Below are 12,566 nucleotides of genomic sequence, written 5' to 3'. Positions count from 1 at the left end.
AGAAAGCTGGAATGAAAAAGGTTGTGGTGGCACAGTGGCACAGTGGCAGAGTTGCTGCTGTACATCCCCAGAGACCCAGGTTCGATCCTGACTACGGGCGCTGTCTGTACAGAGTTTGTACCTTCTCCCCGTGATCTGCGTGGGTTTTCTCCAAGATCTTCCGTTCCCTCCCACACTCCAAAGACGTACAGATTTGCAGGTTAATTGGCTTGGTGTAAGTGTAAATTGCCCCCAGTGTGTGTAGGATAGTGTTAGTGTGCGGGGATCGCTGGTCGGTGCGGACTCGGTGGGCCGAAGGGACTGTTTCCGCGCTGTATCTCTAAACAAAAGCGGGGTGGGACAAAGCCTGGTGAGTGATAGGTGGAAACGTAGAAATAATGAACTGCAGATGCTTGTTTACAAAAAAAAATGACAGAAAGTACTGGAGTAACAGCAGGTCGGGCAGCATCTCTGGAGAACATGAATAGGCGATGCTTCGGGTGGAGACCCCTCTTCAGATAGCATGTGTCCATTGATAATTACATGCTAAAAATAATTACCTCCCTTCTTTTCTGTTCCGTGTTGTGTGACTGTGACAATTTTGTTTTCCTGAAGTGCCTTCAAGGCTTGCCATCCAAAGATAAAGAGCTTCTACTTTGCCACCGACTGTTTGGAGGAAATGAACAGGTAAAAAGAGTTCTATTCTGACAGACATTATTCAAGCATTTGAACAGTAGCTTCAGGCTCAAGCAGCAATGAGTTTTATTTGGACCGCTTTATGCATGCTTCAATGGCACCTAAATGATAGATTACGCAGAGTAATCGGCAGTCACATTGTGATCAGAATCACAGATTGAATCAGTGAAATTGCAAAGTGCGTCCATTAACACAGTCTGATTACACTAAATGTTTTAAAACAAGACGTGTATGTTGCTGCTGGTCTCCTCCGCGAGAGGAAGTTGATAAGATAATCATCGTTGTTCAACGTAGACATTGAAATCCATTTGACGAGAGCTTGCCGTGACCTCGCTGTTCGTTTTATGTGAATGTGAATGCCTTGGTTGTTTACCTGCAGATGGGGAGAGTGTTTATTTCAGCGCCTTAAATGCTTCATCTTGAACAACATCTCTGAGCACGACTGCTCTCTGTCATCACTTCTCTCTGCCCGGGCACTTTGTTGTCAGTGTATAGAAATGTTGTGTGTACAGAATATGTGTACATGTGAAAATGACTGGATAGTCAACGATCAAAGATCAAGTTCAAGTTCACATTTATTGTCACATGCACCAGTTGGTACAGTGAACTGTGAGTTACCATACAGCCGTACGAATAAAAAGAACACAACACACAATAGAGGATAACATAAACATCCACCACAGTGGGATCAATGTTCCTCACCGTGATGGATGGCAATAACGTTCCGTCATCTTCCTCCTTTTGTCATCAAAGTATGTTTTAAACAGCCTGATATATAAAGGGTCTCGAGCCGAAACATCACCTATTCCTTCGAAAGGTCTCGACTCGAAATGTCACCTATTTCCTTCACTCGATAGATGCTGCCTCACCAGCTGAGTTTCTCCAGCATTTTTGTCTATCTCTGATATATCAACTGATCATTGCCACCAAAACGTGGTGACACTAGTGTAGTGCCTTGGTGATGGTGGCTGCATAATGCAAAACACCGCATTACACTGTACTATATCTGTACACTGTATCTGTACACTGTATTTGTACACTGTATCTGTACACTGTATCTGTACACTGCATCTCTACACTGTATCTGTACACTGTATCTGTACACTGTATCTGTACACTGTATCTGTACACTGTATCTGTACACTGTATCTGTACACTGTATCTGTACATAGGTTCATGTGATAAAAACGCATAATTGAATCATTATAGTTTAACATCACGCTAGTTTGTACACTGTATCTTCGTTTGGTTTAGAGATAGAGTACACTGTATATAGGTTCATGTGATAAAAACGCATAATTGAATCATTATAGTTTAACATCACGCTAGTTTTTAGTTTGGTTTAGAGCATTGAAACAGGATTTTCAGCCCACTGAGTTCACATAAATCATCATTCACTCGCTCGCAAGCGTTCTATGTTGACCCTTTCTAATCCACTCCCTACACATTGATTAACTGAAAGTCCTACCATCCCAGGAATCAGTCTGGTAAACCTTCCCTGTACTCCCTCTATGGCAAGAATGTCCTTCCTCAAATTTGGAGACCAAATTCCAGGTGTGGTCTCACTAGGGCCCTGTACAACTGCAGAAGGACCTCTTTGCTCCTATACTCAACTCCTCTTGTTATAAAGACCAACATGCCATCAGCTTTCTTCACTGCCTGCTGTATCCGCATGCTTACTCTCAGTATTAAGTAAAGTATTATTTCATGGAGAGAGAAAATCCGTGCTGCATTGACTAATCTGTGAACAGGTTGCCTATGTATATATTTCTTTAACAGACATTAATGTTTACAAGCGATACCATACATAATTAATACACAATACATACACAATACATACATAATTAAACATGAAGTGTTTGAACAAGTTAATTCCGTTTAGCTAAGCTGTAATTTTACCTAATGAAAATGTACTTTATACCAAAAGTTAGTCTGAAAATGAGAAGCATAGAATCTAAGAAGGATGCGAGAGAAAGCCATTTGGCCCATCATGTCTATGCCAGCCCTTTAATGGAGTCATCCAATTAACCATTCTTCCCCATAACATTTAGTTTTAGACTTTACTTCAGAGATACAGCGTGGAAAGAGGCCCTTCGGCCCACCGATTCTGTGCCGACCAGCGCTCACCCTGTACACTTGCACTACCCGACACATTGGGGACAATTTACACTTTTTACCAAAGCCAATTTCCCTACAAATCTGTACATCTTTGGAATGTGGGAGGAAACCGGAGCACCCGGAGAAAACCCACGTGGTCACAGGGAGAACGTGCAAACTCCATTCAGACAACACAATACAACACAATACCATTTATTTGTCATTTGAACCTCACATGAAGTTCAAACGAAATTTGGTTTCTGCAGTCATACAAGAAAAAAACCAAGACACACACCGACACAATTTACACAAACATCCATCACAGTGAATCTCCTCCTCACTGTGATGGAAGGCAAAGTCTTGTCTCTCCCCTGCTCTCCATTCTTCTCCCAATGTCAAAGTCAAAGTCAAAACCCCCGACGGGCGCTAACAAGTCTGCGGCCATTTAAAGCCGCGCCGGGCGATGTAAGGCCCCGCTCCAGGTCACTTTCAACCCCACAATTCGGGCGGGTGAAGTTGCTGTTGCCGGTGCCCCACAAAGCGGTCTCCCACCGGGGACCCGCGAGCTCCCGGTGTCACCATCCACCAGAGTCGGGTCGCAGCAGCGCGCCACCGCTGCTCTCCACGCTCCGAAGCCGGCCAGCTCCATGATGGTAGGTCCGCAGTTCCGCAGGCTCCGTGACTTGAGCTGTTGTTCTGGTTGGAGGCCGCTCCACGGTGCTGGGCCCCAACGACAACGGAGACCCGACAGGGAAAATGTCGGGTCCCTGTACAGGGAAGAGATTTAAAAATTTCCCCCACCCACCCCCCGCCCCCCACACATACACATTTAAAAACCCACTACAAACAATACCCTCAACGGGACAAAAACATTTAAAAAAAGACAGACGGACTGCAGAGGCCGTTGCAACATCGGTCGTGCCGCCCACCAATGTGGTCATTATCAATGTGGACAGCACCCGTAGTCAGGATCGTACCAATCCCTGGTGCTGTTACAAGCAACTTTACCCCGGCCCCATCCTGCCATCTCAGCTGACGGCGTTCATCACTCATGTCAGTAATTTCAGATACCCAACCTTTCCAGTTTGTGTTTCCTGCCAAGAGGCAACACAAGGAGATGGAGTGATGTAGCAGGTGTACGTCAGCTTACCTTTGTCATTAGGGCCATTGAGTACAAGTCACGCTGTCAAACTTTGGTTCAACCACATTTGGAGTATTGTTTCAATTCTGGTGGCCCTATTATGGGAAGAATGTAGAGGCTTTAGAAAGGCAGAAGAGATTCATCCCAATGTGGCTGGATTACAGGGTATTAGCTACCGGGAGTTTGGACAAACTCGGCTTGTTTCCTCAGGAGAGCTGGAGGTTGTTGGGGGATATGATATTATGAGGCATCACTAGTGTAGACAGACTGAATCTTTATCCCAGGATAAAGTCAAAGTCAAGTTTATTTGTCACATACACCCGAAGGTGCAGTGAAATTAATTTGCCAGCAGCAGCACAATTAAAAAAGAACACACAATCTACACAATAAGATTTAACACAAACATCCACCACAGCATTCTTCACTATGGTGGAAGGCACAAAGTTCAGTCAGTTCTCTTCTTTGTTCACCCGTGGTCGGGGCTATAAACCCAATACAGTCGCCGCTATGGACGGCCCGATGTACAGGCCCTCTCGTCGAGACGGTCCAACACACTCCGCAGCTTGGATTATGTTCCCGAATGGGCACTGTCTTACTGGAGACCGCGGGCGGCTTCAAGAAGTTATAGGCCGCAGGCCGGCGGTCGGAGCTCTTCTCTGGCTATCCCCGGCGGGAGGGTCCAACGCTCCGGATGGAAATGTCAAAGACTAGATGGAACAGCTTTAAGATGAGAAGGGCGAAGTTAAAGGGGGTGTGCGGGGGAAGTTATTTTACACGGAGGGTGGTGAGTGCCTGGAACGCGCTGCCGAGGATGGTGGAGGAGGAAGAAATAATAGCGTGCTTAAGATTCAATGATTAGAGAAGTTCCAATCTGTGATGGAGATGGTGGCAGTGATATTATGTGAAGTAGGAAAGGTTTGGACCGGTTTAGAGGGACATGGGCCCAACGCAGGCAGGTGGGACTAGTGTAGATGGGACATGTTGGTCAGTGTGGGCAAGGTGGGCCGAAGTCATTTAGCGGCGAACAGAAAGACGCGACGACTTTTTGCGCGACTGAGGAGACGACACCCGGCGACCAGCGGCGACCAGCGGCGACCAGCGGCGACCAGCGGCGAACGTGGCAACAAACTAGTCTGTAGTTTGTTAGGGGCTTGTTAAGGGTTTGGACACGCTAGAGGCAGGAAACATGTTCCCGATGTTGGGGGAGTCCAGAACCAGGGGCCACAGTTTAAGAATAAGAAGTAAGCCAATTAGAGCGGAGACGAGGAAACACTTTTTCACACAGAGAGTGGTGAGTCTGTGGAATTCTCTGGAGGCCGGTTCTCTGGATGCTTTCAAGAGAGAGCTAGATAGGGCTCTTAAAGATAGTGGAGTCAGGGGATATGGGGAGAAGGCAGGAACGGGGTACTGGTTTGGGATGATCAGCCATGATCACATTAAATGGCGGTGCTGGCTCGAAGGGCCGAATGGCCTCCTCCTGCACCGATTGTCTATTGTCTGTAGTTGCCTAAAAAATCGCCTAAGGGGGACAGGCCCATTATTCCACTGGTGGACTGTGGGTGCATGTTTTATTAATGTATGCTGGTGCATCACACAAAGTGTCATGTAGTCTATTCTAGAATATTCTTGTATAAATAAGTTGCCAGTGCCACTGAGAGTCGGGGAGGGTGAGCAGGGCTGGAAAGGGTGGATTTAAACATGCGCTTCTATCTGTGGAGGCAATGATTAGGACAAGATATTATCTCAAGCATTTGTGGGGGTATTTTTAGAAATGTGACAAAGAGTCATTTTTGCATTTTCTCTGATTGCCACTCATGTGTAGAGGCAGCATGAATCAGGTTAGAACAGAAGATGATATCAGCAGCTGGAATGTTTCCGCCAAATGCTTCTCTTCACTATTTTAAGGCAAAGATTCAACTCCTATTTAAAATGAGCTTGTAACTTTATTTACAATTTTACAAGTCTATAAAATGGCAGGCGAATAAATTGTGACATAGCGCTAATTAATATTCATACATTACCGAGGGGGGATCTTATAGAAACGTACAAAATTCTTAAGAGGTTGGACAGGCTAGATGCAGGAAGATTGTTCCCGACGTTGGGGAAGTCCAGAACAAGGGGTCACAGTTTAAGGATAAGGGGGAAATCTTTTGGGACCGAGATGAGAAAAACATTTTTCACACAGAGAGTGGTGAATCTGTGGAATTCTCTGCCACAGAAGGTAGTTGAGGCCAGTTCATTGGCTATATTTAAGAGTGAGTTAGATGTGGCCCTTGTGGCTAAAGGGATCAGTGGGTATGGAGAGAAGGCAGGTACAGGTTACTGAGTTGGATGATCAGCCATGATCATATTGAATGGCGGTGCAGGCTCGAAGGGCCGAATGGCCTATTCCTGCACCTATTTTCTATGTTTCTATATTTCTATGAATAAGCAGAGGCCACCCAGACTGAAGTCCCGTCACCCCTTTGCTCCACATGGTAAACAACTCCTAGCATCCATCCATCCAACTGGGACAAAAGCACACTGGATAGCCACCAAGTGGACACAGGAGCGGAAGGCAACCTCATCTCCATTACACACCTACATCTCTTCACCAGATAGAAGCTGTCCAGGGTCTGACCTCCCCAGAGGAGCATGGGTGAAGCTCAACAGACTTGGTGCTGGAGTTGGGCGTTTCAATGCCAGCGTGTGGAGATGGGGGCTCCCTCCGCCAGAGCCCAGCCTGTGAATGTGGAGCAGAACAACAGCCAGCCAACCATGTCATCTCTGGGTGCCCGCTCTACCACCCACCACATGGAGCTGTGTCAGGGCCTGGCAGACATTGACGCCAACAGAGACAACAACCTGGCTGCTCAACACCCGGATTGAGATCTAACTATTCCTTTGGTTTATTGATGTTTCATTCGCAAGAAGGAGAAGCAATTTGTAGATTAGTCCCCTTTTAACCATATAACCATATAACAATTACAGCACGGAAACAGGCCATCTCGACCCTTCTAGTCCGTGCCGAACACATAATTCCCTAGTCCCATCTACCTGCTCAGACCATAACCCTCCATTCCCTTCCCATCCATATAACTATCCAATTTATTTTTTAAATAAAAACGAACCTGCCTCCACCACCTTCACTGGAAGCTCATTCCACACAGCTACCACTCTTGAGTAAAGAAGTTCCCCCTATGTTACCCCTAAACTTCAGTCCCCCCTTTTTCAGATTGGGAAAAGCTTGCCCTACCAATAGCTAATGAAATGATTTAAATATAAAAATCTAGTCATAGCGCTCCAAAGAATAAAGCCCTAACTTGTTCAACCCCTTTGTAACATCTGAAACCCTGCAACTCATTTACAGTAAACCCCCTTCAGTTTTTTGCCCCCACATCCTTATCATATGACTAGTCATGGAACTGTCACCTTGGCGTACAGTAAACCCCTTCATTTTCCCACATCCTTATCAACTATGTGGACTGTCACCTTGTCGTGGTGGAGAAGCTTGTGTGGTCCTGAGATCCTGAGGGTGGGATGTATGTGGCAGGGGATGGGCCGGGGTGAGGGCAGGAGAAACAGGTGCCATAGGGGGGAAGGAGGAACAGGAAATATATTATCAAGATCTCGCCCATGTTGACAAATAACAAGCTAGTTTCTGTGAGTACATTTTACTTGGAGCAGGGCCTAGTTGAGACAACCTTTTGATGTCGGTCGGCCTGACTGCCTTTGAAGCATTCACTCGTGAGTTGGCTGATGTTCTGTATCCCAATGATCACATACTCTTGCTACAAAGAAATCTAATTTGCCACTGATGCATTAGTGTTACGCCTCTCTCCATCTGAAATGCCCTTGGCCCAGACCACAGCAATTGCTTAATGGCCGCATTTATTTCCAGAGTAGTAAACAACAAATGAAATGTTGTAATATCCTCCAATTGAAAAGCAAACTGGCGAGAGATTAAAGGAAGGGGAATGCTAATGAATTCCACACTTGCAGGCAATAATGTCGGGAGCTACAGTGATGATACTCAGATCTGTTGATTACACAGGGCTTGTTTAAAATGGAGCCAATCATTTGTAGCATTGGCAACAAGTCCATGCAGCAATTAGAATGACTGTGGCAATCAACCTTTCCCCTGCCGAGATTTATTGCAGTCATTTTTTTCTGTTGCATATTTTATTTCTTTTGGTGTTATTTCTCTTAAAAAAATAGGCAGTTTAGTAGCACATCGTACAGAAGCTGTGCTGTTAAATGATCAGTTTCAATACGTATATTTCATCACACTTGCTGATTAAATGTGTAGAATGCAACTGCAGATGCTGGTTTATACCGTAGATAGATACAAAATGCTGGAATAACTCAGTGGGTCAGGAAATGAAGCTCGACTCAATCGCACGTCAGTCTGTGTTTGGTCACTCTGCCGTGATGTTTTAGTGAGGCTAAAAGAACAAGAACCCTTTTTTGCTTGTCCACCCTCCACCACCTCCAGTTTAAAGTCCATTTGGAATATTTTTGGAGGACCAGGAAACCAAGAACCTAAATCGAACATTTGCAGATTTCCTCACTTTGTGAAAGTCACTTGTTGAAGAGTTGATTGCATGTTTGTTGTGTCCCTCTCAGAATACTGGAAAGCAGGATATCCACATTGATGCTGGGATACATCCCGGCCTTGGGAATGATCTGCCACTATTTGTGGTGGAACCAACCTAGACCTTATCTTCTGCATTGAAACCGAATTAATTCATAATCTAACTGTTTCAATACAGCAGATAAGGTCGAAGGTAAGGGATCCTCAAGGGAAATGTGATTACAATTTTAGTTTAGGAAGGAACTGCGGATACTGGTTTACACCAACGATAGACACAACATGCTGGAGTAACTCAGCGGGAGAGGCAGCATCTCTGGAGACAAGGAATGGGTGATGAAATGTTTTGGGTTGAGACCCTGCATCACCCGTTCCTTCTCTCCAGAGATGCTGCCTGTCCCGCTGAGTTACTCCAGCATTTTGTGCCTATCTTCGATGACAATTTTAGTTTAGTTTTAAAGATACAGGGCGGAAACAGGTACTTCAGCCTACCGAGCCCGCGCCGACCAGCGATCCCCGCACACTAACACTATCCTACACACACTAGGGTCAATTTACAATTATCCCAAGCCAATTAACCTACAAACCTGTTCGAGGGGGAGACAGATCAGTGAATTGAAGATAGACCATTCTATAAGAATCGGAGTAAAATGGTTTAAATCATTTGGGAAATTAGATTAAAAACCTTTGTTCCCCTGTAGTCAGGCTTGGCCAAGATCTGCTATCTCTGAATTCTATCCACAGACATTACATCGACAAATTCTTTGCTGTCAAATGCTACCGAGAGGCATGTTTTGTTCCAATTGTAGAGGTGAATCCCATCGGGTGGATTGGTATATGTTTTCAGATTTGAATCAAATCGGCTTTCTTCCCTGTAAGAATTGGAAAAGATAATCTGGTGTCGCTGAAAATAGCTCATTCAAATGATGCGCTGAAGTCCCACAGTCTCACTTTGAATCATTTCTTCTGGATTTCTATAGTTCATCTATGCGCCTAATAATGTCTCTCTTCTTCCATTATTTAGTGCTTCATTCATTTTTAATTCATGCTAAACCATAAAGCAATCAAATATGTTGTTTGTTCTAAGCTTTTGTGGTCACTTTGTAAAATGTACACATTCTCTCCACTCCTCTCTGCTCAAAACGTTTAAGTGCTGGAGACGAGACAAAGTGAACTGCAGGTGCTTGTTTACAAACAATATACAAAGTGCTGGAGTAACTCAGCAGGTCAGGCAGCATCTCTGGAGAACATGGATAGGTGATGTTTCGGGTCAGGACCATTCTCCGGTAATAAATTTCGGTGGAAGTTTAAAACAGATGCTCACTTCAGTATCTTGATCAGCTTTTCCTAACAAAATCCGTAGAGTGTATTAAACCGGCTGCCTTTAAAGTTTTTTTAAATTATACTAGTACATTGGCATTATGTACTCATCTTCATGTTCGTCACAGACCCGAAATGTTGCCTATTTCCTTCGCTCCATAGATGCTGCTGCACCCACTGAGTTTCTCCTGCATTTTTGTCTATCTTCGGCACAGACATTGTGGGCCAAAGGGTTTATAATAGATAATAAATAATAATAAACAATAGGTGTAGGAGGAGGCCATTCGGCCCTTCGAGCCAGCGCCGAAAATTCAACGTGATCATGGCTGATCATCCCCAATCAGTACCCCGTTCCTGCCTACTCCCCATATCCCCTGACTCCGCTATCTTTAAGAGCCCTATCTAGCTCTCTCTTGAAAGTATCCAGAGAACCAGCCTCCACCGCCCTCTGAGGCAGAGAATTCCACAGACTCACAACTCTGTGTGTGAAAAAGTTGAGAAAACTTTAAAAGTACAGGAATCTCTAAAGTCTAAAGCACAGGAACAAACCCTTTGACCCACCAATCCCACGTTGACCTGCGACCTCCAGAACTATTCTACACACTGCGGACAATTTATAATTCTACTGAAGCCAATTAACCTCGAAACCTGTACGACTTTGGAGTGTGGGAGGAAACCGGAGCACCCAGAGAAAACCCACTCAGGTCACGCCCCACTGTGCTCCACTGTTCTAGGCTCTGTGTTCCATTCTTGAACACAGAAAGTAAGCACACACTTGTAACATTCAACTAAAGAATAGGCCGTGTTGCTTTGAAGGATATATTGCAGTTCCCTGTCCAACACGAGGGAATTGGTCACTCAAATATCACTGTCCCTTAATTGATGCATATGACAATAAATTTGAACTTGAACTTGAACTTTATCTCTCAGCGATGGCACACCTACTCCTGATGTCCGTCAGTAGTGAATGATGGACCGGGAGAGGCTGGTGCAGTTGGTTTCGAAGATCTCCCAATGGGATATACAAAATCTACACTGGAATTTAGAAGGATGAGAGGGTATCTCGTTGAAACATAAAAGATTGTTAAGGGCTTGGACACGCTAGAGGCAGGAAACATGTTCCTGATGTTGGGGGAATCCAGACCAGGGATCACAGTTTAAGAATAAGGGGCAAGCCATTTAGAACGGAGACGAGGAAACATTTTTTCTCACAGAGAGTGGTGAGTCTGTGGAATTCTCAGCCTCAGAAGGCGGTGGAGGCAAGTTCTGGATAGGGGTCTCAAAAATAGCAGAGTCAGGGGATATGGGGAGAAGGCAGGAACGGGGACTGATTGGGGATGATCAGCCATGATCACATTGAATGGTGGTGCTGGCTCAAAGGGCCAAATGGCCTACTCCTGCACCTATTGTCTATTGTCTATTGTCTACACAGAATGTGAGGTTCTGCCATCTCAGTTACACCCACACATAATTCTCCCTTGATGGTGAGAAACTCTAAATACCCACCCGTAAATTAAGGTTGATCTTCTCAATTTTAGTGATGCACAGGGAATATTAATTTGAGCAACATGTGCCAGACATGTCTCTACACTCTATAAATGCTGGGAAGCATCGCTACAAGTACGGACACTCTCCTGTGGATCCTATGGACATCCTCCCAGGGAATGTTTTCAACTCCTGATGAACCCCAAAGGAGTCCCTTCAAGTTGGCCCGCGCTAAAGAACTCACTACAAGATTCATGCACTATAGGCTTTCGCTAAAAATATCCTCACGCTCCAGGGATATCGTTGAGTACTAACGTGCTCCAGGGACTTTGCACAAGAAGTTATAATGATACCATCCAGACACAAGATACCTCCCGATTCTCTTGGGACAGGGAATCAAAGATCCCCTCAGGTACACGGCCCAGAATGTGTCATGGTGATGGGAGCTTCTGTCTCTGCCACTTTATCAGCTCAGTGCTGTATTCCAAACTCACATTACCCACTGGGTGAACACATTCCCTTTCATCCTCCTTCTCATTCTTCCAATTGTTGAGCCAATCACTCGGAGAAATGTCTCCTGCTGATTCACTCCATTCATTCCCTCTCAGTCTCCCTTGTTCCAAGTTTATCCAGTTGCAACTCACCCATTTGCACACATCCACACATGTACACACATTCTACAGCAACACACACATGTACACACATTCTACACCAACACCCACATGTACACACATTCTACACCAACACGCACATGTACACATTCTACACCAACACGCACATGTACACACATTCTACACCAACACCCACATGTACACACATTCTACACCAACACCCACATGTACACACATTCTACACCAACACGCACATGTACACACATTCTACACCAACACCCACATGTACACACATTCTACACCAACACACACATGTACACCCATTCTACACCAACACACACATGTACACACATTCTACACCAACACACACTTACACACATCCACCCTCTCCGCACACTTACACGCAACTCCACCGCCATGCCACGATGCCAATTCAATAAACTAATAACCGTAATACTGATGCAAAGAAAACAAAGTCTTTGGTGCAACTACAAATATCCCATGTGTCTTGGCTGTATTTTCAAGTGGATTGTTGATGGGATGTTGACATGACAGACAATGCTCCACTTACTGTCTATCTGTGATTCCCTCTGAACCAAGAGGCAGTTAATGAGTCAACCATGTTGGCCGAGAGTCACTGTGAGATGGGCCAGAGAAGGAGGGCCGT

At 45.1% G+C, this 12,566-nt stretch overlaps 1 protein-coding gene across 1 annotated transcript in view; it reads left to right on the top strand.

The window, feature by feature from the left end:
• Positions 1-12,566, top strand: part of si:ch211-26b3.4 (connector enhancer of kinase suppressor of ras 2) — a 370,819-nt gene that overhangs the window by 337,373 nt on the left and 20,880 nt on the right. Inside the window, exon 18 of the mRNA XM_055643472.1 lies at positions 595-666. Within this exon, the coding sequence (XP_055499447.1) occupies positions 595-666 (72 nt within the window). The remainder of the gene's footprint in view (positions 1-594; positions 667-12,566) is intronic.

The sequence above is a fragment of the Leucoraja erinacea genome, chromosome 12, assembly GCF_028641065.1.
Source record: "Leucoraja erinacea ecotype New England chromosome 12, Leri_hhj_1, whole genome shotgun sequence".
In the NCBI taxonomy this organism is placed as follows: Eukaryota; Metazoa; Chordata; class Chondrichthyes; order Rajiformes; family Rajidae; genus Leucoraja; species Leucoraja erinaceus.
The sequence above is the reverse complement of the archived record's forward strand: the minus strand, read 5'-3'. Positions and strand labels throughout refer to the sequence as shown.